Source organism: Halichondria panicea, chromosome 2 (genome assembly GCF_963675165.1).
Source record: "Halichondria panicea chromosome 2, odHalPani1.1, whole genome shotgun sequence".
NCBI lineage: Eukaryota > Metazoa > Porifera > Demospongiae > Suberitida > Halichondriidae > Halichondria > Halichondria panicea.
Window position 1 is genome coordinate 5,524,232 of NC_087378.1, and position 25,840 is coordinate 5,550,071.

At 40.4% G+C, this 25,840-nt stretch overlaps 3 protein-coding genes and 1 long non-coding RNA gene across 8 annotated transcripts in view; 2 read left to right on the forward strand and 2 right to left on the reverse strand.

Annotated features, from left to right (window-relative positions):
• The window catches only part of LOC135331326 (uncharacterized), a 19,597-nt gene extending 14,018 nt beyond the window's left edge, over positions 1 to 5,579 (forward strand). Inside the window, exon 2 of the long non-coding RNA XR_010392998.1 lies at positions 149 to 5,579. This is a non-coding gene — a long non-coding RNA (uncharacterized LOC135331326). The remainder of the gene's footprint in view (positions 1 to 148) is intronic.
• LOC135331314 (WD repeat-containing protein 1-B-like) lies at positions 4,752 to 20,767 on the reverse strand. Of its 2 annotated transcripts, XM_064526431.1 has the most exons (15): positions 20,635 to 20,767; positions 16,885 to 16,959; positions 16,609 to 16,730; positions 15,201 to 15,291; positions 14,324 to 14,471; positions 11,142 to 11,322; positions 9,270 to 9,428; positions 8,150 to 8,241; positions 7,455 to 7,596; positions 6,988 to 7,069; positions 6,561 to 6,714; positions 5,837 to 6,032; positions 5,436 to 5,600; positions 5,189 to 5,333; positions 4,752 to 5,014 (listed from the first exon to the last, which is right to left on the reverse strand). In XM_064526431.1, the coding sequence occupies exons 2-15, from the start codon at positions 16,898 to 16,900 to the stop codon at positions 4,911 to 4,913; spliced, it is 1,797 nt and encodes a 598-aa protein (XP_064382501.1). In that variant the 5' UTR covers positions 16,901 to 16,959; positions 20,635 to 20,767; the 3' UTR covers positions 4,752 to 4,910. The 2 variants fall into 2 exon arrangements, with proteins under 2 accessions (XP_064382501.1, XP_064382500.1); XM_064526430.1 differs by lacking the exon at positions 20,635 to 20,767 and having other exon boundaries at positions 16,885 to 17,026.
• LOC135331317 (uncharacterized) lies at positions 17,024 to 20,226 on the forward strand. 2 transcript variants are annotated; one of them, XM_064526436.1, is made up of 3 exons: positions 17,024 to 17,243; positions 18,088 to 18,254; positions 18,452 to 20,226. In XM_064526436.1, the coding sequence occupies exon 3, from the start codon at positions 18,672 to 18,674 to the stop codon at positions 20,154 to 20,156; it is 1,485 nt and encodes a 494-aa protein (XP_064382506.1). In that variant the 5' UTR covers positions 17,024 to 17,243; positions 18,088 to 18,254; positions 18,452 to 18,671; the 3' UTR covers positions 20,157 to 20,226. The 2 variants fall into 2 exon arrangements, with proteins under 2 accessions (XP_064382506.1, XP_064382507.1); XM_064526437.1 differs by lacking the exon at positions 18,088 to 18,254.
• Positions 20,634 to 25,814, reverse strand: LOC135331315 (uncharacterized). 3 transcript variants are annotated; one of them, XM_064526435.1, is made up of 9 exons: positions 25,289 to 25,814; positions 25,068 to 25,159; positions 24,410 to 25,017; positions 23,449 to 23,674; positions 23,298 to 23,394; positions 22,964 to 23,240; positions 22,362 to 22,422; positions 22,123 to 22,312; positions 21,283 to 22,053 (listed from the first exon to the last, which is right to left on the reverse strand). In XM_064526435.1, exons 4-9 carry the CDS (start codon positions 23,645 to 23,647, stop codon positions 21,342 to 21,344), a joined length of 1,536 nt encoding a protein of 511 aa, XP_064382505.1. In that variant the 5' UTR covers positions 23,648 to 23,674; positions 24,410 to 25,017; positions 25,068 to 25,159; positions 25,289 to 25,814; the 3' UTR covers positions 21,283 to 21,341. The 3 variants fall into 3 exon arrangements, with proteins under 3 accessions (XP_064382502.1, XP_064382505.1, XP_064382504.1); XM_064526432.1 differs by lacking the exon at positions 24,410 to 25,017 and having other exon boundaries at positions 20,634 to 22,053; XM_064526434.1 differs by lacking the exon at positions 24,410 to 25,017 and having other exon boundaries at positions 22,123 to 22,309.
• Between the last annotated feature and the right edge of the window lie 26 nt (positions 25,815 to 25,840).

The window sequence follows — 25,840 nt, forward strand, 5'->3', positions numbered from 1 at the left end:
CTTAAGTTTACAAACATGAGATATGACATACATGTAACTTGTGTTGATACATGGCATGAACATACTTTAGGGGTTAGGGTAGGGTAAATTAATTATGTATAATAATTATGTATACTATAATATTTTTTATGAGCATACCTTTCCTCAGACATCCACCTCAGGCTCAGAGGAGGTTTGACTCTCATCTGTGGCCAAAAGGACATTCAGGTTAGTATAACGACGATAGCCAGACCACCGCACCCCATAGCTGGACCAGATAGGTTCCGATCAGGTATGTTAACAAAACAGCAAATAAGTGCCTATTTTCGTATGACGGGAAATTTGGTTAGCGTTTTAATTTGACGATTTGGCTAATTTTACCGAATTCACCAATAATTATATTAAAACTAAGTAGCAGACGCATGCATGTCATTGACATAGAAGCCACGCATGAGAGGCAAAAATTGTCAATTTGGTTCAAATGGCTTATCGTATAGTGGGATAATTTCGGAAATTTCGAAATTGAAAGCTACGAAATTATTCTACCGCAATAGGTTCAACGTCCCTATCTTACGGTGGCCCTGAGTGCTACACATAGTTGACAGTTTATACTTGATAGTTTAAACATATAGTTGGCACTTTGCAGTTGCTACTTGATAGCTCAAACGCCTAGTTGCTAGTTGCTAGTTGCTAGTTGGCAGTTGGTAGATAGTTGGCAGTTGACAGTTGGTAGTTCGTGACCTTTAAACTTTGCAACGACTAATGCGCCCACTTCATAAATTATTCTAGATTTGTTTCTCTAAGCCTTCATTGATAGGGGAAACCCTACTTAATGTATAGCGGACACACGTTAGTGCCGTCTGATGCCAGCAAAGACTATATATGTTCGACGCCAGTTAGCAAATGTTGTATGTAGATCTTTGCACTGCCTCTAATCTTTCAGCCATAAAATTAACCAAAATTTGAGTAGAATCCAAGATATTAAAATTATGATACTGACACCGGCTGGCCCATAATAATTGTGCTAAGATATCTATAGCTGGCGTAAGGCGACAATAATGTGTGTTTTAATAATTATGTCTACACATCTAGGTAGGGAGGCAATTTCAAGTCTAATCCCCATGCACCTATATTCCCGGCAGGGGGGGGGAATTATAGAAACAAGTTTTGTATGGCATCTAGATAATTCAGATTAATTAATAAAGTTTAAAGGTCACGAATATTACCATCTGCCAACTACGCGTTTGAACTATCAAGTAGCAACTGTGAACTAGCAACTACGCATTTGAACTATCAAGTACGAACTATCAACTATGAGTAGCACTCGAGGCCACCGTACACATTGAGCTGTATGAATATTTAAAATACGAAATATTTAATTAGGCAGCTTATACGAAAATGTGCACCAACGAAAATATACTCGCTATACAGTATTTGCCAAATATTAATACTCTCCGTTATACGGTACATACAGACATAATTATTTGTGTGTGGGCGCGTGCATTCCTTCTTAGCATGGAGGTAAACTATGTCTAGACAGGTAGCTCCCATGTTGAAATACAATATGTACATGGGGTGGATGAAGCTCAAAAATGAGCCAATTAATAGCATCAGAGACACATTGTGTTAGTCCAAATTCGAAGTACATGCAGGTATAATTAATTATTTTTTATCAGTTAGCTAGTACAGTAGAACCTCGATTATCCGGCCCTCCATTATCCGGAACCTCGATTATCCGGCTTGGCAGTTTTCAGATTAAATAATTCAGAAAATGGGCGTGTCCCTAAAATGCGCATGCGCGTTGCAGCTGTTACCATGGAGACATGCCTGCTTATCTTCTGCGCATGCGCAGACAACCATGCGGCACTGCTGTTTATCAATAAAGTGGGTGGATCAAGGCGTGGTTTATCTATTCGATTATCCGGCATATTCACTTATCCGGCCTGCTTCTGGGACCAAGGTGTCCGGATAATCGAGGTTCTACTGTATGTGCTTCTGTTTTGTATCAATTACTTTATTATGAAAATAACTATATATATGTACATGAACACCAATAGCTGTTGGAGCATTCTACCAGGTTTGGTTTTCGTCAGCAAGATCACAATAAGATGACTTTTGTCTAGTTTCAATATTGATATAATTATATATATGTACATGAACACCAATAGCTGTTGGAGCATTCTACCAGGTTTGGTTTTCGTCAGCAAGATCACAATAAGATGACTTTTGTCTAGTTTCAATATTGATATAATTATATATATGTACATGAACACCAATAGCTGTTGGAGCATTCTACCAGGTTTGGTTTTCGTCAGCAAGATCACAATAAGATGACTTTTATCTAGTTTCAATATTGATATTTGCGATCATCGAATTCATTAAACTCGCAAAGTATACGCATAATTATGTTTGATGACTGCAAAACATAGTAGCATGGGAGTGTTACATAACTAGCAGGTCATCTATCACGGGAAATGCAGGGCTAATGATAGTCAGGCACAGGTGCTGATTCTGTGAGATGACCCTGAGTGGGTGGATGACAACCAGTACATATATAATAATGTAGCTTGCATTATGGGAAATTAAAGCAATACTTTTAATGGGCAAGCATGGGAGTGTTTACATAACTAGCAGGTCATCTATCACGGGGAATCCAGGGCTAATGATAGTCAGGCGCACAGGTGCTGATTCTGTGAGATGACCCTGAGTGGGTGGATGACAACCAGTACATAATCATTTATGTATGTAATTGACTAGATGTGCGTACTAGTGGAAGGGGTTATAGTCTCTGTCAGTGTGTTTGTTGGTTTTCTGTAATACAGCCTCAATATTGTGGTAGATCGCAATCAACATATACCTCTTCACCTCTTCTAATAGTTTTGAGCGAAAGTAAAACAACAGCGAGAGGCGCTAGCACAGCGCAGCTTGCACCACTTGTTATGTCATTGTTTATTGACTCTTCTGTGATCATACGTACATGTAGGTATAGACCTAGCCATGGCGCATGGGTAAGGTTCAAATATATATAAGGAAACAATACTTGTACAGTGATGTACAACACTAATCTCAGAACTGCACCTCAGGCCAAGCTTGATGTATCCGGAGAGAGACAGAGTATGTAACTGCCTTGGGTCTTAACCCTCGAGTTAATAAACAAGGCACTTATACATGACTGTGCGGCACAACACTGATAGTCTCCATATCACAGATCTTGCTGGTCCTGTCCTCTGAGGGAGTGAGCACTTGCTTTGCTGTCAGGGCTCCACGCAGCTCAGCTGCAAAGAGAAAAACTGACATGTATATATACCTGTGTTGTTTTAACTTGTGCTTCAATTGTCCTACCAATCCATGTACAGTGTGTAAAACTATTCCAATTCCACCAAACAACTACATGTGTACAGTGCATTATTGTAGTGTTCGTAAACCGGGTTAAATGCGACGCTCTTTCAAATTACGAGTTTTCACGCAAATCACAAATAAAAAACATAAAGGTAATTGTTAGAAATGCAATAGGGCTTGGGTATACAGTGTCATTGGCAAAGATACGCATTCAAAACCAGGTACAAGGCAAGAGGCCTTCTGCATACCCCAGATTGAGCTTTCTAAGAGCTACGAAATAACTCTTACTGTACTAGATTTTCGAGGTTTTTGAGGATTAACCTCGAACCTTGAATTTTAGTGCCTCGAAAATTGGTTTACTTTCGGTTAGAAGACTGTAGGGGTGTGGTCATTCGAACCTCTATCTTCGAAAATAAAATGTGCAAAATGTTTAGTTTGAGCAATTTGTGCCTACTATATATTTCATTAGCTACACTGTATTAGTTCTGTGCAACTAGACATAACTTTGGGAATTTGAGACCAAGTGAAATTGATCAACCCATATATAGTTATAAGATTCCTACGAGTAGGGGAGTGAGAGTGAAGAGTGAGAGTGAAGTAATGCAAATTACAGTTTGCATTTTTCACTCATAGATATTAGCCTCGAGACCAGGCCGTTCGTTGTCTGAAAGAACCCCTGGTCAAGTTCCAATGTAGAACTCGTCTAGCTAAGTCAGCGAGTGGTTAGGCTCGAGTAGTTGTGAGCATAATTGCAGTAACCGCAAACACAACAATACTATAGCCAGCTGAACGTTACTGTAAGCATCATAATGATATTCACGGGTAAGTATGGTTGTTGTGGGCAATTATGGTCCAAGAAATTCCTGGACCAACAACTTCTACATTGGAACTTGACCAGGCGTTCTTTCAAACAACGAATGGCCTGCATGGTCTCGAGGCTACATAGATATAATTATATGCATGGGGTTCCTATGAGGGGGTGGGGGTGAACCAGTACGTATAGGTATAGTCCTAACATCTAGAACCCTCCTGATCATGAGCCATAATTTATATGACTACAAGCACACATACGTACGTACTATACACACGTACACACAACTGGCACACAGATATACACACACAAAGTACAGTTGCATGCATAATTATGGGACCCATGCTTCCATGCATGCAGTGAGCCTATATATATATATATATAGGCTGCATGTCTCCATGCAGACTTATAATTATAGTAACCTTCTGTAGGTCTTGCTCTCTCAAACTTTGATTTTAATTTTCCCAATTTAATGACGTAGTCTACATGCTATAAAGACACACCCATCATGATTGTTGTAACTTCTGACTCTAGCTTCCAGGGTGGTTTTCCTCTTCAGCTGCAGCCTCCTATTATGAAAAATCAGGCAGGGCTTCATTTTAGCATGCATAGACTCACATCACTAGGTATTCACTCCAATGTACAGTAGACACACACTAACTATACTGTTCACAATATTAAACGAATGTAATTTACTAGACTATAAAAGCTGGATAATCTACAATGAATTTAGAAGCGTCACAAAGCTAAAACAGTTAAAATAAACATGAGTTTCAACGTCCTATGCTTGTTCCCAGATCCTGATGCAACAGTCATGGCCACAGCTTGCAAACTGCTTGTCGTTAATCCAACAAACTCCGGACACGATAGAAAGAGGATGGGCACCTAGAAAGAATATACAGCAATGAACACTAGCGATATAAGCCAATTTTGATTGTAGAAATACTCAGGGCTTCGAAAAAGTATTACCTGAGAATTTAGAAAAGACAGCTAGAACTTCAAATGGAAATAGCTACAAGTATTGTTCATACATACAACATTTTATTCCAGGAAGCTTACCTTTGATCATCTCAATTCTTTCACCCTTGACTGGGTCCCAGACAATGATGCTGGTATCAATTGACCCGGATACAATCTGGGAGGAGTCTTGCGACCAGTCTAGAGACATGACTCGTGCGGAGTGAAAGACGAGTCTCTTCTTCTCCTGCAACATGGTGAAACGTGATTAGCTCGTACATTCATAAATGGGCAGTACGATAGTGAAATACGATCAACAATTAAGAGTACTAACTGTATAACGGTGTACCTGATAGTTGGCAGCATCGAACACAACAATGCTTTTGCCAGAAGTTATGGCAACCGATTTTCCATCGGGGGAATATGCAATAACTGTGATCTGTTCCCCAACACTGAGTGTTGTCTTTGCAGAAAGGGTGTCACCGTTTACAGTGTAAACATACACCTTGGAGTTCTGGGTGTGTGCAAAAATGTGTCACCGTTTACAGTGTAAACATACACCTTGGAGTTCTGGGTGTGTGCAAAAATATAAGCTGAAAAGTTCAAGTATTACTAATCAGTAAACCTCCGAAGCCATATGGCTACTCAAGCATTTCAGCCTCTAAACTGTAGTCGTAATCCTGTTTGGCCTCGCATACTTGCATACTTATTGTAGAAATTTTGGTACATCAGTATTCTATTTTCCCCCACCTTTCCTCCGACAGCCACCTCAGGCTCAGAGGGGTGGAAGGCAACACAGACAGGCTCATAATCAACGGAAAGGGACGAGACTTTTGTGCCATCCCTGGCCACAAGGACATCGAGGTTAGTAGTGATGACAGCCAGACCATCGCGCCCCACAGCTAGACCAGACGGGTCTCGGTCAGGGATGTTCAGACTTTGGGCACTGGGTGAGGAAGGAAAAGCATGTGATAACAAAAAAAGCAAGTACATTAGAACAGCTTCTGTATACAGTACATTCTATGCTGTGTGGGTGCATTCATTCAATAGCTGAAATTAAATGGCTAGATACAAAAAAGGAAATATATTAAGAGGAAACATGGAGGAAACCATGCTTGATTACCCAAGAGAGCACCAAGAAGCATACAAAGCAGCACAATTTGTCACAACGCCATTCACATGTACATGCCATTCACATCAACCTTTCTATAAAAAGAAAGAGGATCAAGGCTCTCATTTACCTCTACGCAAAAAAAGGGGTGCCCCTGTTGCTATACTACCTAGCATGAAAGGAGCTATAGATAGCTAAACTTCTTGATCATTGTGGGGGGTGAGAGCCTCAAAATACTGTGATTTCTGGATAATTTGCAGTTTACATGTATGCACACATCAAGCATGCAATGGATACAGGGCCCTATTTTTGACATGAGTTACATTACAGAGAAAATGGACCGGGAACGAGGTTAATACTTACTCAAACTCATTTGTGGCAGCTTGGATGATTTTAAAGCTTTTGTCCAGTCCGAGAGAGTATACCTTGTCGGGTGTAGCCTGGATGGTGTTGATGCAGTTGGTGTGGGCCTGCCCAGACACAAGGTCCACCTCACCACTTTCAACATTCCAATAGCGTGCTCAAAATCAAGGCAAATATACATTAAATTCACATACGTGTGTGTCTAACAAAAACCTACGACAACATAATTTATTGGAACTCCTACAATTCGAACAATATTCAGATAGTAGCGTCCATGTGCAAGCTGTTGCAGCATAGGAATTAAAGCCTTCGATTAGCATTCAGTTACTTTATCTACTGACAAACATTGTCACAGTGGGGGGGGGGGGGCTACACACAACATAAACCAATTACACTGTAACCCTGTAAATGTACGTGTGTAGGATATTAATCCTGCCAGTGAAACTTCCTGCGTAAATAGTGGAGCGGTCAGCAGATGTGGATAGGGCAGTCAGATTCTTTTGCTGACCCTGCAGTAGATACATTAATTATACACACACTAATGTTGAAAAAGCATATAACGTGCATTGTTTGGCAGGGTTTAATTACTTCAGTGATGGTTGATTTTCACCTGCTTGATTTGTTCTGAAAGTAAATTTCTTACTCATGCTTGCAATCATCCACTCAATATTTGGAACCCCCGTGTGTAAAATCCTGAAAGAAACCCTAACCCCTGTTCAACGCTATTGCTAATGCGATGTGTACTTATGGCAAAAACCATTAAAAACTAATGGGTCAAAGACGTTTCTGAATGTTTGCGTAAGTATTAAATGTGTATATAAACACGTATCATATATCATGGGGGATACAGGGCTAATTGATAGATATGCACAGCTGCTGATTATGTGAGCCCACCCTAATGACCCTGAGTGGCTTGTCAGGGTTGTTGACGTCCAAGTAGTTGATGTATCCAGAGAGGGAGACAGAGAGTATGTTGCTGCCTTGCCACAGACAACTTACCTGCTGGTCATCAACTTGGCTGCCCATCTTGAACTCACTGAACATGGGAAACTTTGGTAAATATGTTTCAGGTTTGTTTATCACACTTAACAAATCAACACAAAGTGTACAGCTGCTGGTTGAATTGCATGGAGACAAACAAATAATAAGTGCATGTGCACACGCAGCTACTAGCTACATGCACAGAATAAATAGACAGACATATATTGCACAAACAAACACAATGGGCACAGCATAAAATGCTCTGGAGAAGTTTGTACTATAAATGAAATTGGGTTGATGGGCTATAGTAACAGCATGGTTGCTCAACTATAACTACTAGAGCACTCAAGTGCTAACCCTCGGCTGTTGAATGAAAATTCATCAGAGGATAGATACTGGTAAAGGGTCACTTCGCTGCAAATAATTATGTATCTTACCTCATGTGTAGAGCTAACCAATGTGCATCTTACTTTTGCTCGCTTTTACATGACAACGAAGCTTTAAAACAAACCAGCGAACTACTATACCCGTGGCCGCCCACGCGCACCTTGGGTAACAATAGATATGACAATTACAGGCTTCCCACACAATGCAAACAAGGAACTTACGTCACAACACTGTTAGTCTCCACATCCCACATCTTACAGGTCTTATCCCCTGAGGCAGTGAGCACTTGCCTACTGTCAGGGCTCCAGCTCAACTGTAACAGAGAAACGGACAGGTACACATCACGTACTACATGTACATGTATGCACTTGCAAGTGTAGCCTTAAACTTGTGTTTCAGTTATCCTCCCTCTCATATATCGTGTATACTGTTAACAACTAGCCCAATGCCGCCATACCATACATGTAGAACCAAATTACACAACTACATGTACATGTGCAATGTAGTGTTCCAGTCAGTGTCCGGCAAGAGGCCTATTGTGTACCACTAGATTGAGAGTGATAATAGGCTTCTACATGTATATTAGCAACACGTTCACTAGAAATATGGATGACTTTTAAGATGACGCAATGTACTACATAATTTTGAAGGATTTGAGCACAAAGAGATACAGGAGTGCATGAATACACTCCTGAACGTAACAAGAATTCACCCCGTGCATTGAGCTTCATTGCACAGCACAAAACGGATACAACAATTTCTTATCGCATTGTCCTTATTATACAACACTATTATTATGGGAATGAGTATTTTTTTGTCGCTTTCGAAGATTGCCTACAAGTTTCAACTCAACTACTGTCTCATTAGCAGTTAAATCAGTCCATGAAAGGTCTAGTTTGCTCAAACAGCTCATTTGTGTGTCCACACGCACACGCACCAATCATTCTACCCTTGCTGCAGCTGGCAAACATGGAGGGGGGGGGGGGGTAATTGCTTATCAAAACTTGTTTTTCCCAGAAATTGATCCCAATTTAATAGTAGAGTAAGTATATAATAATAGAGTAAATATGTACTTACTCAATTGGGATCAGTTTCTGGGAAAAAATGCAAAGCAGATAGGTTCCCATAGATAAGGTCCTAACTTCCTATGAGCGAGCAAAATATGCAGAGCAATACATAATAGCTTGCTATGAGAGAGTGGGGTGAACCAGTAGCTACCCACAGCTATGTGTGCACAATTAGACACTCCGTTGGGCCCTGACCATAATTATCACTCCCACATGCAAATGCACGCATGTGTGCACAAACACAAACACACAGTATCGTCACATAGGGACCTACACAGTAGATGCCTCCAGAGTGAGCCTTGTCTCCACCCAAACTAGTAACTTTCTCTGCTGTCTTGCCATTGTAGAGGAAGGCTTGGCCATCAGCACCTCCAGTGCAGACGAGCTCACCATCAGGAGAGAAACGAACAATGTTCACAAAACGAGTGTGGCCCTGCAGTGTTACAAAAACATTTCACTATTCATTGACACAAGCAGACAACACAGAAATGCTGTAAGCATGCACAGTGTGTCAGAATAAATGAAAACAGTGCGGGTGCTGATGCTTTTGTGGAGGCGAAAAGCTAGATCTAGCTATTAAATACACACGTGTATAATTGCATTTGCATGCATGCAGGGAATTGGAAATGATCAACCGTGATTGTTGCTGAAAAGTGTGCCAAAAGTGTGAAGTCCATATAAATTATTGGCTGCCTCTCGAGAAACAGTGCAGCTTTGCAACACTTTCTCATTCTTTCAGCTCACCAGTAGCAGAGTATGAAATAGTAGCTTTTCAACCAATTTCAACACAACCACCAGCTGGAATGTCGTCATTGGAATGCGTTATTATATAACCACTTTTTTGTCTTTCTTGCCTCCACTCAAGAAATAGCAACCACATGAGCTTAACCGCGTGTCGTACCTCTCTGACAGCCATGTGCCTTCATGCATAATTATGCCTCGGTGCACATGCGCAAGCGAAGTATACGGTAGTGTGTTTGTGTGTGTCTGTGTAGACTGCTACAGCTGCTCAAGGATCAATCAAGTGCAAGTAAGAGTTCTATAGGCTTCTAGTCATGTTTTCTTGGATTTTAATTCGTGGATTTGCAAAATAATGCTTCGTTCTCGAGTTATGCCTAGTTTTGCTTACTTGGAATGCCATTGCAGCCTTTTCAGAAGAAGTGCGTAGCAAAACTTGTTCACCGAGTGTTGCTACTCTACTTAGTAGTTAGCTCTGCACTAGAACGCTAGCTATTGGTAGCTGCAAGAGTGAGAAGAGAGCTGATAGGCTCTGCTGATATAGCCATTAATTTTAGACATGAACTTTTGGCATCGATCGTTTTTAACAACAATCATGGTCGATCATTACCCACTATTTGAGTTCTGGATTCTACCTCCTGCATGCAGCAAAATTAATCAATGCAAAAATAATCATCAAATATTCATGATAAATTATAAACACTATTAGTAGCTGTATGTTACGTAGCTTTGGCACCTCCACCGAGGCACCAGCACCCGCGGTGCTTTCATGTTATGTATCTTTGGCACCTCCACCAAGGCATCAGCACCCGTGGTGCTTTCATTTGGAACAGGGTCATCATGATATAAAACACATGTTGTGTGCAATAATTCTCGTCCTCTGGCTTATTCCACAAAACACGTCTCATGCTAATATATATTATAGTACCTATGAATTATAGTTCCCGATTGCTTGAGGATAAAACGATGTATATATAATGTTGTTACATGTAGGTCTAGTCAGCCAATAAACGTAGAATATAAATCAGATACAAAAATTTAATTGTTCATTCTGTATGGGTTATCCGTTGGACTTTGGGACACTATAACCCATAGATATCTCATGTCCATGATCTACATGTAACTACATGTACCGTAGCGCTAGAAATATGCAAGTATAAAATATGCGTTTTTTGGCCATAATTTTTCCTTCTTCGATTATAGGATTGTACAGGCTTTGAATAAACGCAAATTTACACGTAATTGTGTAATACAAAATATACCACGTGATAGCAGCTCGCATAAATCGCATAAGTTAGTATCGTGCATTATAGCTATAATTATTACGGTATTACAATACGTAGTTCGATCGCTACTGTAACAAGAAGGCTTATAATTATTAGAGACACCTGAGTGAACTTAAGCCCACCTGCATTGCAGTCTTGTATCTGAATGGTGGCCCCTCGAACCAGCCTACATTCCTGTCCTCTCCAGCAGTCACCACACGGAATGGCCGCACGGGGCGGTAATCAATGGCATTGATAAACTTGCTGTGCCCTGTGATCTCCCCCACTGAACTACCAGAGTCCCACAGGAACACATGGCCAAATCTAGGTGGGGGAAATGTCAATTTAAGTATCTGGCCAGTACAGAGCAAACGCATACACATTGATACTCTGTTGTACAAGTACATAAATTGATGCATGAAGTTATATCCCGTCGCTACGTTGCTGCTAAATGCAATATGCAGATGCGAAATGCACTAAACAAAATGTCCCTCTGGTATTAGACTGACATATTAAAATAATAAGTATCAAAGTAAGTTCAGCCATGCATCACACTGTTTATGTTCAGCACTGCTGTTCTTTGCAACCATGCAGGTTTTTAAATTGTCCAAGATTATTGTGTGGAAGATTCTGTGTTCCTAGTCTTGTGATGCATTGCTTAGACAACTGCTGCACCATATAGCACTATAGGCATCTAGAAGCGGTTCTTTTTGATTTTGCTGGGGGCTTGAGCTGTTTTGCAGCAGGGTAGAGCCGAGCTTCTTTGGCCTGGTTGTGAGGGTAGACCACCTGTTTGAGCAGCAGTAGTGGGGTCCAGGTGGGGCTGCTTTACAGTAAGGCGTTGGAACTGGTCCCAACAATTTTTGTGTCAAGCCATTCGCTGCAGATACTGGCACAATATTGTCTAGAAAAGAGGAGCTGTGTCTAGGATTGTCTCTGTCATTTTGTGCAGTTCTATTTATTGTGTTACTAAGACAGTGTTATGTTGCTATACCCTCGGGATATAAGTTATAGCATGTACACTCGGGATGCAGGCATATATTTCACTCAGCCCTTGTGCTTCAGTGCAATATAATTATGCTATACATCCCTCGTGTTATGTCATAACTAAACATACATGTACGTACGTAGCCTTCTTCATACTACTGACTGTTTGCGCAAGCGCAAAATCGTTGGATATTTTCCCTGTAAAGTTTCAAACTGAAATTTTTACTAGATAAATATACAGACAAAGAATACAGAGTCATGCACCGAGCTATATAGCTAGCTAGAGACAAAGCTGTAGGTTTGTTGCAGCAGCTTTTTTTCTTCTGATAAAGTGTGAGTACTGGGGAAATTCCCAGACGAAAGTAGTAGGTGGACCGTAGCAAAAAAGCATGAATCTCTATGTGGAGAGTTTTATCTAGAAATAGCTGCCAGTGGCCTCTGCTGTATCATCTTTCAGCCTGTAGAAGTCGCTCTAAGCATTCGTATCAGCACACAAACAAAACCTGAAAGTTCGATTAAAAAGAGGGCATTTTACATTAGTAAAATCCGGAAATGGTCGTCACTGTCCCTCACTGTCCGTTTATTACCTTGCTACTTTTCAGGCTGCACTCATTTCCAAAGGAGAACACTGACTTTCGTTGTTTTTACTGCCGTTGCTATTTTCTTCTTTAAAAAAATGATATCTATATCATGCAATTGTGAAGTAAGGCACAATAGTTAGCGTCTCTCCGGTGCTCTACATGCTAAACTTTCACCAAGGTTAGTGTTAGATGGGCGTGGCCTGTGAGTGTCCATATAGGCTAGTGTCAGCTTTCACTCCATTCAGATGACCGTCATCCACACTGTTGCGGGCTGTGAGTCTTTTGTTAGCGTAGCAGGCTAAGGGTAGCTATTAGAATGCTATCAGATGGGCTAGAAACCTTCACAATTACTTCCTTCAATCCACTTCCGTTCGTTGTAACGTCATTGTTTTACGGAGCATATACGATTGTTCCAAAGTCCTCTGTTTCTGCGGATTAGGTGGCGCATGCGCAAGCAGTTGATACCAGGCCCATCTTCAGAGGAAGTGCGGCCTGGGATCGAGGCTAGCCCACTCTACTAGAGGAAACTACTACGATGACCTACATGTATTGCAACATCGTACGATGACCTACATATAATATCGCACCATCGTACAGTACTGGAGAATGACTAACTTTTACAACTAGAGCACTGAAGTGCTAACCCTCGGCTGTTGATATGATCTACAGGTGAAACCAAAAGAGTGTTATACAATGCTGCAAGTAATAGGAGCTAGAGGATTTATTGTAGACTAGAATCACGGCAAACTTGCGAAGGCAGCAAAGAAGCCTGGAGTCTTAAAAATGGTTTAGCTCCTGTGGGGTACGGGTACGGTATGCTCTACGGGGCAGAAATAAGAAGCAACAACCACAAATCATAATTCTAGCTTTCTACTTTAGTGACCCTGTTCCATTGTTCCTGGTAAGGGATCACTTCAGCTGTAAGTATGTAGTTTACCTCGAATAAAGGCCGCGTGAAGTTAGCTAGCTGCCGCAGGTGCTAATCCCTTGGTAAGCACAAAGCTACGCACATATGCTATATAGCTATCAAATGCACACATACGTTTGCACACAGGGAATGGTGCAGATCGTTCCCAGGCCTTTCTTTTTCTTGCTGTTGTCATAGATGCTGTTAGTCCAGTCTAGCTACATGTATCTCAACATAAATAGAAGGTACTGTACATTTGTAACAAAAATAAGGAGACAAAGTGAGGCAGCAAAGAAAGAAATGAGCGTGCAGAAAAAAAAAAGAAAAACCTGGTTTGGGAAATCGCGTAATCCACGGATTTTTATGAAGATGGGCGATATGTAACCTTTTAGTGACTTTGCGATACAGGCTCTCCTTTTTCCCAATTAATACCGTATTTTATCTTATTGAAAGATTGTGATAAAGAACAGAAAAAGTAGAGCCTGTATAGAGGCTACAGATCAGTGGGAAATGATCGACTATGATTGTTGCTAAAAAGGATGCCAAAAGTACATGTATGTATAATTCATTTCTCGGGTAACAACACTCTATGGACAACTTCGCTACACATTACTCTGAAGGCTTCAATGGCATTCCAAGTACTGTACATGTAACTCGAGAAAGATGCAAATCCACAAATTGAAATCCAAGAAAACGAGGTTAGAAGCCTATAGAAGCTTTTACATTGAGCAGATATAGCAGTCTACACAGACAGACACACACACACAACCGTATTCCACTGTGGGCATGCGTACCGAGGCATAATAAATACACGCATAGAATGTACAATTCAAGGTGGCAAATAGCTCACTTCTCTCTTCCTTCTCCACACACGGCAATTCTCTTGCTATCAGGAGACCACACAATGTCCTTTATCTTCCCGGAAATGGGCTGGTATTCGTACTTGAGAATGTGCTCCTTCTGAGTCGTGTCCCAAATACGAATCTTACCGGATGCATCTGCACAGAGCGTATACATATAAAATATATAATAGCACTCAGACGATAAGTACTCATTCCACACAACAAATTATCGTGCCATAATAATTATGGGTGAAAATGCACAATTTAAAGAATATACTACTGGTAGCCTAAAGTATACGGGATACAACGAAGAGTAATTGGACACTGAGATACACATATGAATGTATTGGGTGGGCAAGACAACTTTAAGCAGGCCTACGTGTATACGTTTACAGAGCAGTTTGGCCGCAATAGTGAGGTGGCTGCATTTCAGAAAGTGGCAGCGGCTAATTCGTGGTTCTACCTTAAATCCAATGGCTGGATAACGAATCATTAAGTTGCCAAACCACACCCAAAATGTCATATCTGGCCGTATTATACTGTACGTATAAAAATCTATTGGGCAGCCAGCACTGATTAGTACGAAATAGTGAGGTGGTCGCATTTCAGGGAGAGTTTTGTGCAGTAATGATCTACATGTAGCTAGCAACCCGTACCACACAAAATGACCGGTACATGTATATAGAGGTGACTGTAATTCAGAGAACCGGATTAGCGAGAGTCTGCTGTATACTGTATACATGTACCCACAGGTTCAGCACAATGTATGGGCTATATAAATATTTTTGAAAGGTAAGGTTGCTAGGCTAAGAAATTACACAATGCCTACAATGCCTATAATTATACACACTGTAGCTGGAAAAATATTAACAGTTTTTGACATACCTCCGGATGCGATGTAGTAGCCACTGGGGGCGTAACGGGCAGCTGTGGCCTCCACAGAGTGTTGAGTGTACACATCAGATATACCAGGATTCTGTAAATGAACGACAAAGTAAAGGGCAGTGAATACATAAACACTTGGTACAAAATCGTATCAATACAGTGCACATGTACATGTATATAAATTATGCAAAACAGCTGCTCATTGAGATACACAGTACAAGAACACAGATTGTTGCAGGCTGCAATCAAACCCACAGTACAAACACTTAGAATGAAGGCTATCTATTTAACAACCACGTCCATAACTATTTATTACTATATATATGTACATGTAGCATGTCATTTTCAAAGGTTTTTTTGTGGGCAGGCTGACCTCCACGACATTTTCCCCCACAAAAACCTATGCGTGGTTGGAACGCATGCAATGCAATGACAAATATCCGCATTTAGGGTAAACGAAAAGTTACCCGACGAAAGTTACCAGCTACCGTATAGAGGGTATATTTCGAGGGTATAAATGTTCGTGGTTTTCGCGGATTAGGCATGAACCGCGAACATTTATAACCGCGAATTTAATATTTCATGCATGCATGCTGCAAAAAAGGCGCTATTCCACGAAAATTAAATCTGCGAAAACCTTTCTAAAGGCACATCCGCGAAAATTTATACCCGAGAAATATACCTGCTATACGGTATACGGTATGTAACAAAAGAATTGTACTTGCTGCTTAGCAACCACAGATTTGATAAATGAGTAGAGCCAACTGAAGGGTGTAGGTGTCAGTCAGCAGGGTGTCCCAATGGCAACGTAGTACAAATCATGTCAAGCCCTCCCCCCCCTCATTTCAGGAAGTATAGTATACGTACATGTAGTGATCAACATCTATAGGATGTCGCTAACACAACAGATAAACAATACCTTTTAAGGGCAGAATGCCTACATGTAGATGGAGAAGTCAAAGGATTTAAGCAATCAGACATAATCAGTTTCATACAGCATGCAGGGTGTCATCATACAGGGGGAAGGGGATATCCCCTTCTGCCCCAAAATTCCCCCATAAATTATTCAGGTACTACATGTTTGTACGGTGAATATATGCAAAGGCAACCCCAAGACTCACCAGAATTCACCTTAAGACCACCTAATAAGAATATTTTCCGGAGGGGCATGCCCCTGGGTTCCCCTAGCCCACGGCACACTCCGCGTGCCTTAATCCCCCCCCTCTACTTCAAAATCCTATATGACACCACCCTGCATGGCATGAGACACGAAAGTGATGCCAATTCCAGTATGGATAGCGTATTAGTGGCGGATCCAATCCAAGGGTACAAAGTAACCAAAAAAGATTCACACATTACATGTAAAATGCTTCTTTCAAATGGATAACTAAAACCTTGAATTATGTACCTCGACATTTCTGATGATCACAGAATTTCCGTTACAGTAGAGAATATTTTGGCCCTTCGGGTCTCCATTAATGATCAGGGGCATCCCCCTTTGAGTACGGGGGAGTGTTGCAAACACACTCTCTGAAGGAATAATATATATACTTACATGGCATATAGCTAGTTATGCATGTAGATCTAGATGTTTATTAAAGTTTATAGGCTTTCACTTGTACAGTATATAATATCTACTGGTACACAAGCTATGACTGGATCCAAAACCATTTAGCAAACTTACTTGGTTGGTAAGGCATGCTGAAAATCAACTTCTTCAGAAAACTCCTGTGGTACTGGGTCGATCGGTATCAAGCACCTTTCCAGAGCCAAATCCAAATATGGAGAAAAAGAGAAATTTCAATTTTTCCTATCGAATTACCGTATAATATGTTTTAGCCACACCTACATGTATAGACCTTGATTAATTATTGTGTATACATAGATTGTACATAGATAGAGTCTTGATGGCCTTTTCAGCACCTTCTCTTACAAGAATATGTGTTATTAAAGTAGTAACAGACATCAAGAAGTTTTGTTATGGCTTGACATTTGACGATCTAGGAAAATTCAAGTTCATTGTTGGACCGTTCGATAATCTTTGTGAGACTGCACACATACACGTACACGCACACGTATACGTACACGTACACACATGCATGCGTACATGTACACACACACACACACAGCTCCTTTACGGCATTAATAGTGACTCCTTCAATCCTAGACTCAATTGAATCCACTAAATCTTCATAACATGAGTGCAAGTATTATGATCACACATTCCGTTGTAGATAAAAACAGTGTCCATGAGAGCGTCATACTATAATTATTTAAAATAACTTTCTACACCGTCTTTCTGTGCCATTAAATTAGTATGATATTCCAGTGGCGCACAAATAGAACTGTAATTCCAATTTTGGCGCTTACATGTTGGAGTGGCGCTTTAATTAGCAGTAGAACGTGGAGTATTAGTAGAGCTGTTTCCACGAGGCTATCATATAGATCAGTTGTACATATGTAGCCTCCGTTATAATTGCTATAATTATATTAGTGACCAGAGTTTGTACAGCAATTAATCCCGTATCAGATCCTCAAGTAACTACTAATGTTTTCGAATAAGGAAAAATGCAGAGAACTTCATCATAAACGATTACATGTAGTATCAGGAGTGCATGCACTCCTGGTAGTATGGTTACTCGTACAATTATAAGGGATTCATTAACAAGCACTGGCAGGGTTAATCTATGCTTCGTGCAATTAGAAGCCCTGCCATTGCTTGTTACTCGTGCTACTAATCCCATATTGCACTCTTAACCATACCTATACGTGCCAGCCAAAAAATTCCAGAATTTTTAGTAATTAGAATAATTATACACTGTGCTATAATTATAAAATGCATGTAATATTTATATGCTTAGTAACAGCTCATACTTTCTTTGTGCAGCTTCTCAATGCATTGAAGAGATCTTTGAATATGTGATTTTCACCAAGCAGCTGAATTCCTCCTGGCTATCGCTGCTCATTGTCCCCCACTTGAGGGGCGTTGACTTCAAGCACTTTCCTGGTGGAGTTACTCCTAAACTATTCAAAATACTGAAGAATCGCTGTCATGTAATTCTAAACCAATTATAAATTTAGATACCAATCGCTAGATCATCTAATACCGTCCTACAGTGCTCAAATTATTCTTAATTTTCACCCCCCTAAATTTAAGAGAACATCTTTTTATGAGATCCGCATATGTTAATAGGTGGTCACTATAGACAAGTTATAGACTATTCATGCTGCTTCATTATTTTGATTCACAGCTTCTAGAACGAGTGATAATTCCAAATTGCAGAAAAATCTCTAACGGTACACTCAAGTGATCTGCTCGGCCAAAACCCGTCTCTCCTGGAGCTGGACATTTCCAATAAAGTGAGTCCTAAAGTGGATGTCTCGATTGTGGAAACGCTTGCGTATTCGTGTCGGTGTTTGACCATCTTGCAACTGTCAGACTATCGAGCAAGTGATCCAAGAACTCTTTTGATGCTCTGTGGGAAGCAGGCTATTGAAAAACAGCGAATGACGGAACGTACTAGCTCTATTGTGCTTGCAGACTATTTATCTCAAACTATCTACTGTCAAGTTTGTGGGAAAGTGAAATCTTCTCAAGCTTTATCTGCAAAACAAGGTCAATCAAGTCAGCCTATGAAAGTGGTCACTACTGGAAATGAAGTACAGCCATTGCAATTATCATCTCTGGACAGTGTTGCCCGTATGTCAATTGGAACTGAACTGTACAATACCGATCATCGGCCTACTGTTGTATCAATCAATAGTGTCTGCCAGTGTGCATCTGAAGAGCCTACAGGCAATACATATCAAGGGGATGCTCAATTTGCAATAGAGTTAACAAACGAAGAGCGAGAAAACCAGAAAGTGGATGACGTACATTTAGTAGCTGCTGGTGACAATGTTAATTTAAAGCCAGACAACAGTGATGAAGATCTTTATGAAAGCGATGGTAGCCTTACTGCTCTTAACATTGAAGATTGTGGTACTCAGTATGGATGCCTGGAATTGGAAACACTATGTCTTGATAATGTCAACATTACTGATCAAGTAATGGCAGTGCTATTACAGTATCTGCCTAGATTACGCAATTTGAATCTTTGCGACACTGATATATGTAACCCTTGGAGGCTGCTCGATCCATCTCATTGTATTCACCTCTTACAACTAGAAGAGTTGGACATAAAATCCACTGCTCTCTCAAGAACAGCACTCGAACTGATACCTAAATTTCACCCTGATCTACAAAGATTTTCAATCTCCAGTACCACTTTGCCACCACACACATACGCCAATATAGGTAAACTAACCGGTGTGGCTGACCTCGAATTGATTGGGGGGCAGTTTTATCCCTCTGAGCCAAAAGAAATCTTTGACAAAGGCATTGCTCCAGCAATACGTGGGATCGGACAGCATTTGAGGCTACTCAATCTAACATATTTTGCTCACATTGAGTTTGAAGTGATCCCAAAAAGTTGCCCAAAGCTTGAACGATTGGATTTGAGTTGTGCTGTTGTCACATTTTTGTATCCTTGTGAATCACTTGGTGACTGTTGCCCTAATCTTAGAAACCTCAATCTAGCTTTCTGTCACATTGAAGCGAAAGAAGGAACAATAGATAACCTAGAGCCTGTTTCACCAACAAAAGCTCTACAGAAAATGATTGGGCAGCCTCCAAAACTCACTGAACTAAATATGAGTGGACTAGCGGTTAGTGATGAAACTCTACGGAATATTTTCCCACGAGCTATACAGCCTCTTCAAGTTCTGAATTTATCTCGTTGTAGCCTTGCTACAGTAAATGGTATTAATTACATTTGGAACAATTGCCCGTACCTGCACACAATAGACCTGACTTACTGCAGAGATGTTACAGTGGGAGACTTTGCCAGCTTTGAGACTAAATGTTTCGAGGAGCGACCATTATTCAAAGTAGAAGGGAAACTTAACTGGAAGTAAACATTAATTTATTAAGGACTATGCCCATGGTATAACTGTGATAATTCCCTATGATATTTCTGCAGACATGTTTGGGTAGATAATTTCGTCTGGTTAGTGAAAAGTACTAGTGAGTTACCATGGTAGGGGAGTAGATTGCATATAGCCAATCACATAGAATATAATTATAACTCATACTATGGTTATACTAGGGATTTACGGCAACGTAAACCATCTCGCCCTTAGGTTTGGTGAGTTTTACTGCCATAAATCTCTATAGAACCATAGTATAAATGAGTTAGCCCTGTTTTGTCGGTGTATTTAAAAGCCCTCAGCCACTTGTAGTACCCTCGCTACGCTCGGGATATGAATCAGTGCCTTGGGCTTCTAAATCCCATATATAGACACCTCCAAAACAAGTATTATTTAAACCCTTGTACAAATAAATATTAAACAGTTTATTGGTTATTATCAGCTCATGCTGTGCTTTGCAGCTCACTTGCATGGAAATTTGTAGCCTTGATTCCAGGCCGCTCTCAGGGGCTGGGATCTAGGCTAGGAAGTTTGTGACAGCATACTTTGATGGAGTACCATGGCAGAGGAGGTCCGACATGCATTGGCCAGCACATTTTCATTTTCGGTCACGTGATAACATACAGGCCCAATACACTGAATCGGTACACATATAAATTGTAATTATCTCAAGTACATGTACCGTATATAAGCGGGAAATTTCCGTGTGGTGCAAATTCTTGTTTTTCGAGGGCAGAGCAGTTAACATTAAAACTGGAACAAATTCCAAGCGCCAGTATAATTTACACGGCACATGCAAAGCTTAATTGTGGGCATGGTTTCTTGGAATAAAAACACGAATTTCAACTGTGAAAGTTACTTCTGGCCATTAACGAAAATGTTTTGCACCCACAAAAATTTCCCACTATACGGTATAACCTAGGGTAACTACGGTAAAAAGTTATGATCAACGCAATAATCATGGGATGAATTAGCTTCGATTCAAGGCCGATTAAAATACGCCTTAAACCGAGGCATGGGGTGAATGCTCTATGAGCACTTTATAATTAATTGCATGCATGTTCTTGGCTATATAGCCTCAGCTTGTCCCCACGCCCACTTCACTTCGAAGGAATGTGATTCATAGTGTAATAAATAATGGATAACGGAACTAACGTACTACATTAATTATAATTAATAATAGACATCATACATGTCCATTTCCAGTTCTGGCGCCTGATCCTCCTGTTCACTTTCATCTCCACTGAGTTTATTCAACAGCCTCTGTATGGGGGACAGCTGTGGGGCCAGCCTCTGTATGGGGGACAGCTGTGGGGCCAGAGCAAATGTATTCATCTGGGGTCCAGCAGAGAAGCCTCTTGGAAGGAAAACAGAACTGCTTGAATACCGCATAATCATTTCCGAATGTTCAGTGGTAGAGACTGCCGAAGAAAACTCAGGTGCACTGTAGAATTTTGGTGACTGAATACGTTCTGTCTCATTCTGATAGCTCTGACTAGTGATAAACTCTTCTGTATGCTTATCAACAGTCGTAGTGTATTGTAGAGGAACAGCATTGGACTTGTGGGGATTTGTAGTTTCACAACGTTGATGAAAATGCGATATATCGTATATTGTAGGCTCAGACATTACAAATTCTGTTAGATTGAGAGGGCTTGGATGACTAGGGCTAAGCTGTATCAAACTGTTGCTACTAGCTTCAGATGGTGAGATTTGATGGGCACGTGAGTCTGTGTGGATAGTAGGAGTAGATTCTGTATGGACAGCATTCCAAGAGTCGTTGCTTGGACCCAACCAAGGGTGGTCACCCTTGGCTGGTGAAGACTGAAGTCGTAACATGTCAGTGTCTGTACTCTGCTGTGTCTTTTTGAACTCATTGCTATCACTGTCAGGGGAAAGTACATTAGTGATACACAACACTGTACAATGTACTATCAACATGCAAAGAACTTACTGTCGTGTGAATGTGTTTTGAAGCTGGTATCTGATCCTTCGAGCTCTACACAGAAGGAATACTGCTATTAGCACCACCCAACTGATCATTAGTAGAGGTAAAATCACACCAATGGAAAGTGCAACAGCAAGGTGTCCCGGTCTCACTGATGATGCATTTTCTGTTGATTGATGAAACACGGTACGGCCTAATAATAAATAATGAACACATTATGGAAGTTTACGAACTCAATTACTCACTTGCAACAAAAGGCTCCGAAGGCTTGCTCACACTAAATAGTATACCACCAGATTTCTTTGTCTGTAAAAACATATACACAGATATATTATATAATTATGCCTCGGTGCGCATGCGCAAGCTCGGTATACGGTAGTGTGTTTGTGTGTATGTGTAAACTGTTACAGCTGCTCAAGGATCAATGAACTGCAAGTAAGAGTTTCTATAGGCTTCTAGTAATGGTGGATTTGTAAAATAATGCTTTGTTCTCGAGTTATGCTTACTTGGAATGCCATTGCAGCCTTTTCAGAAGGGTGCGTAGCAAAACTTGTCAATGGAGTGTTGCTAATCCACTTAGTAGTTAGCTCTGTACTAAAACGCTAGCTAGCTGCATGCAAGAGTGAGAAGAGAGCTGCAGGGACACTGATGCAGCAGCTAGACTTCGTACTTTTGGCATCCTTTTTAGCAACAATTATTCAATCGTTCCCCACCCTTGAGTTTCCCTGTGATTTATAACTAGATGCAAAAATGTTGATCATGTGTGTTTAATTAGCAATATGTTACGTAGCTTTGACATATCCACCGAGGTATCAGCACCTGCGGTGCTTTCATTTTAGCTACTCACTAATTGCTGTTTGTTCTTGGAGTAAGCAATTGTAACGACTGAATACTTCACGTTGTTCTTTAGTGCACTAGCAAAAATCTCCTGGTCTGTCAGAATGTAAGGAGGAAGAGAATCATAGCTGAACGACAGCTGAAATGATCTTGGTCCATGGGCTTTTGACACAACAATTGGATTCGGTAGAGCTCCTTCTCCAAATGAAAAAATCCAATGTTCAGGGATTATAGGTATACCATTTGGATCTTCCTCGTTTACAACATGAAACTGTATCTTGTATCCTCTAAAATTTAATGCTCCAGATGAGAGAATACAGACACAAATATTTTCATAAACTTACAGGAGGGGTCCATGCCTAGACGAAACTGGAAACAAGTCTATCCTAAAGTGTTGGTCATTTTGAAGGTGAATATCAGGTGGTCTAGGCTGTTCTGGATCTGAATAATAATTTGCAAACGGTATACTGATAGAATGGTTACGGGCACACTTACTGCTGTAGTCCGTTGAAAAATGGAATGGATCACTGACTTGACATCCGAGCACTTGCGCATTGTCCTCAAGCTGCTCACTAACTATACACGAGTAGTTGTAGTTAGTTAGAACATCGCCAATTAGTAAATGAGTTAAAGATCCTGGAACAAAATGAGTGAGAACATCCAGTTCTGTGTGTAGTTCTTTTTGAGGTGTCATGTAATGACGAATTCCAGAACAATGGACCTGCGCAGAAACAAATGCGAGCATTATCATCATGGCTGACAAGAATTATGTGTAAGATTCATTTCGAGATGCATGCATTTTTTACAAGTATCGTTAATTACAGCCCCATTCTAATAAAATTGCCAAGTCCACAAAATAATTCTCCAATTGAGCGCCCAATAAATTCTAGAATTATAATGCAGCCTTTAAGAATAATTATTGATCTATGATAGCCTCGTGGAAGCAGCTACAAGTAATCGTACGTTCTATTGCTAAGCGCCAAACAAGCTTCGGACACTACAGTACATTTAGTCGATAAGATCTACATGGGAATAACATGGAAAAAGTGCCCCAGAGCAGGTGTACTATGGGACGTAGCATACCGTATGATTATGTTTCTGATTTATCGGACAGCAAAAAATAATAAGGAAATTATCCGGGTATAAATGGAACAGATCTTTAAAGAGCACGCAAAGTGTCTGAAATAATTAGAACAAACATGCAGCTGCATGCAAACTAGCTAAAACAGTGTGCAACTGAATAGTTGCACTAGCTATCTATATAGCTACATGTATCACTCTTGCTGGCGTTGCTTCGGAATGTATCTCAACGTTTCAAGGTATTGTCCGGATATTTAGAACAAAGGTAAAAGCACCGGGAGTGTCCGCTGTATTAGAACAACGAAAATTTCCCAGAAAAGTATCCAGGCTAATTAGTGTCTGATAAATTATGGTACCTACAGTTTACTTAGTATACCTAGTATCCCATTGTCAAGTAATTGTATTGTAGTCAAGCCTCGACGACAAGGTTTGCACTAGTACCTAGACACTGTTTTGTCAGTGTCCATGTGATTTAGAAGCCCTCAGCCACTTGTAGTACCCTCGGGATACTAAAACGGTGCCTTTGGGAGACAGTCCAAAACAGTGTCTATTCATTTTAGTGTAAAGACGGTATATATAATTATGTCAACAAATATTACACAGCTTCATTGTACAAGCTCCCTCCAATTGGAAATTTTGTCGATACTTCATGATATAATTATTAGGAATAACAACAATAATGATAATTATACCCACGTGCATGTACTGACTAGACTCGCAAGCCGTCACTGTTGCAGGCGAACAGTATACTGGTCAAACTCTGTGATGTTGAGACTCGTGTAAGGTTTGCCACGATTATTATTTGTGGAAACTAACCGCATGCGGTTATCGCAAGATCGTTGATAGTGATGTATCACTAGAAAACTCTAACGTATCACATGCAGTTACTGACGTCACGAAAACCGCAGCCACTTAGAATCTTATCTGATATGCTGACTGTGCAACACAAGTCTCTACACGGAGTTTGACCAGTCTACTGTTCGCCTGCAACAATTAACAGTGATGGCTTGCGAGTCTATGTACTGACTGCGTACCTTGAATTCTTCTACATTTTTCTCAGTAGAATGCCATTTCAAAATAACCGACTCAGCTCCTACTTCAGTGACTTCAAGTCCATAAGGATAGCCTAAAACGATTATTATATAATTATTTATCATGTAAACGCTGTCAATTTATATAATGTAACCATAACATTAATTAACGCAAGCAAACCCAGTTATAATATTATGTGTGCACAAAATTTTAAATTGCTTACCAAATACAGAAGTGCAGACAAAGCAAACACAGAACATCAACTTCTTCATCATTAAAACTTGCATCAGTATTAATTATGATGACAGGAAGATAATTATAGCCCTCTTTGTTGCCCGTAGTAACGACAACCCAGCATGAATTAGCGACGCCCACGCGTACCGTTCAGATCTTAATTGAACATCAATTAATTAATCAGGAGTTCATAATAAATATTCTTTTAGAACTTAACAGTACGTGTCCTAGCTGTCCTGCATGCATGCATGGGCACTATGTGAAAGTAAAAACTTTACTCCTCATCATGAATGCCAGGGGGGCGTTTTGTGGTTAGTGCATTATGCTGCTGCATTGCATTTGGTAACAACGTAAAAACGGAATTAATCGTATGATGTACTATTAGTGACTGGAGAGTATACAACAATTATCCCATCCAGTAATTGCACGTCGTCATTGACAGCATACAACCACCTGTCATGCAAGTAATAGCAATGACTGTGTTTTTAAATAACGGCCGCGACTGAAAATATTGCAGAGAAATTCATCATACACGATTAGA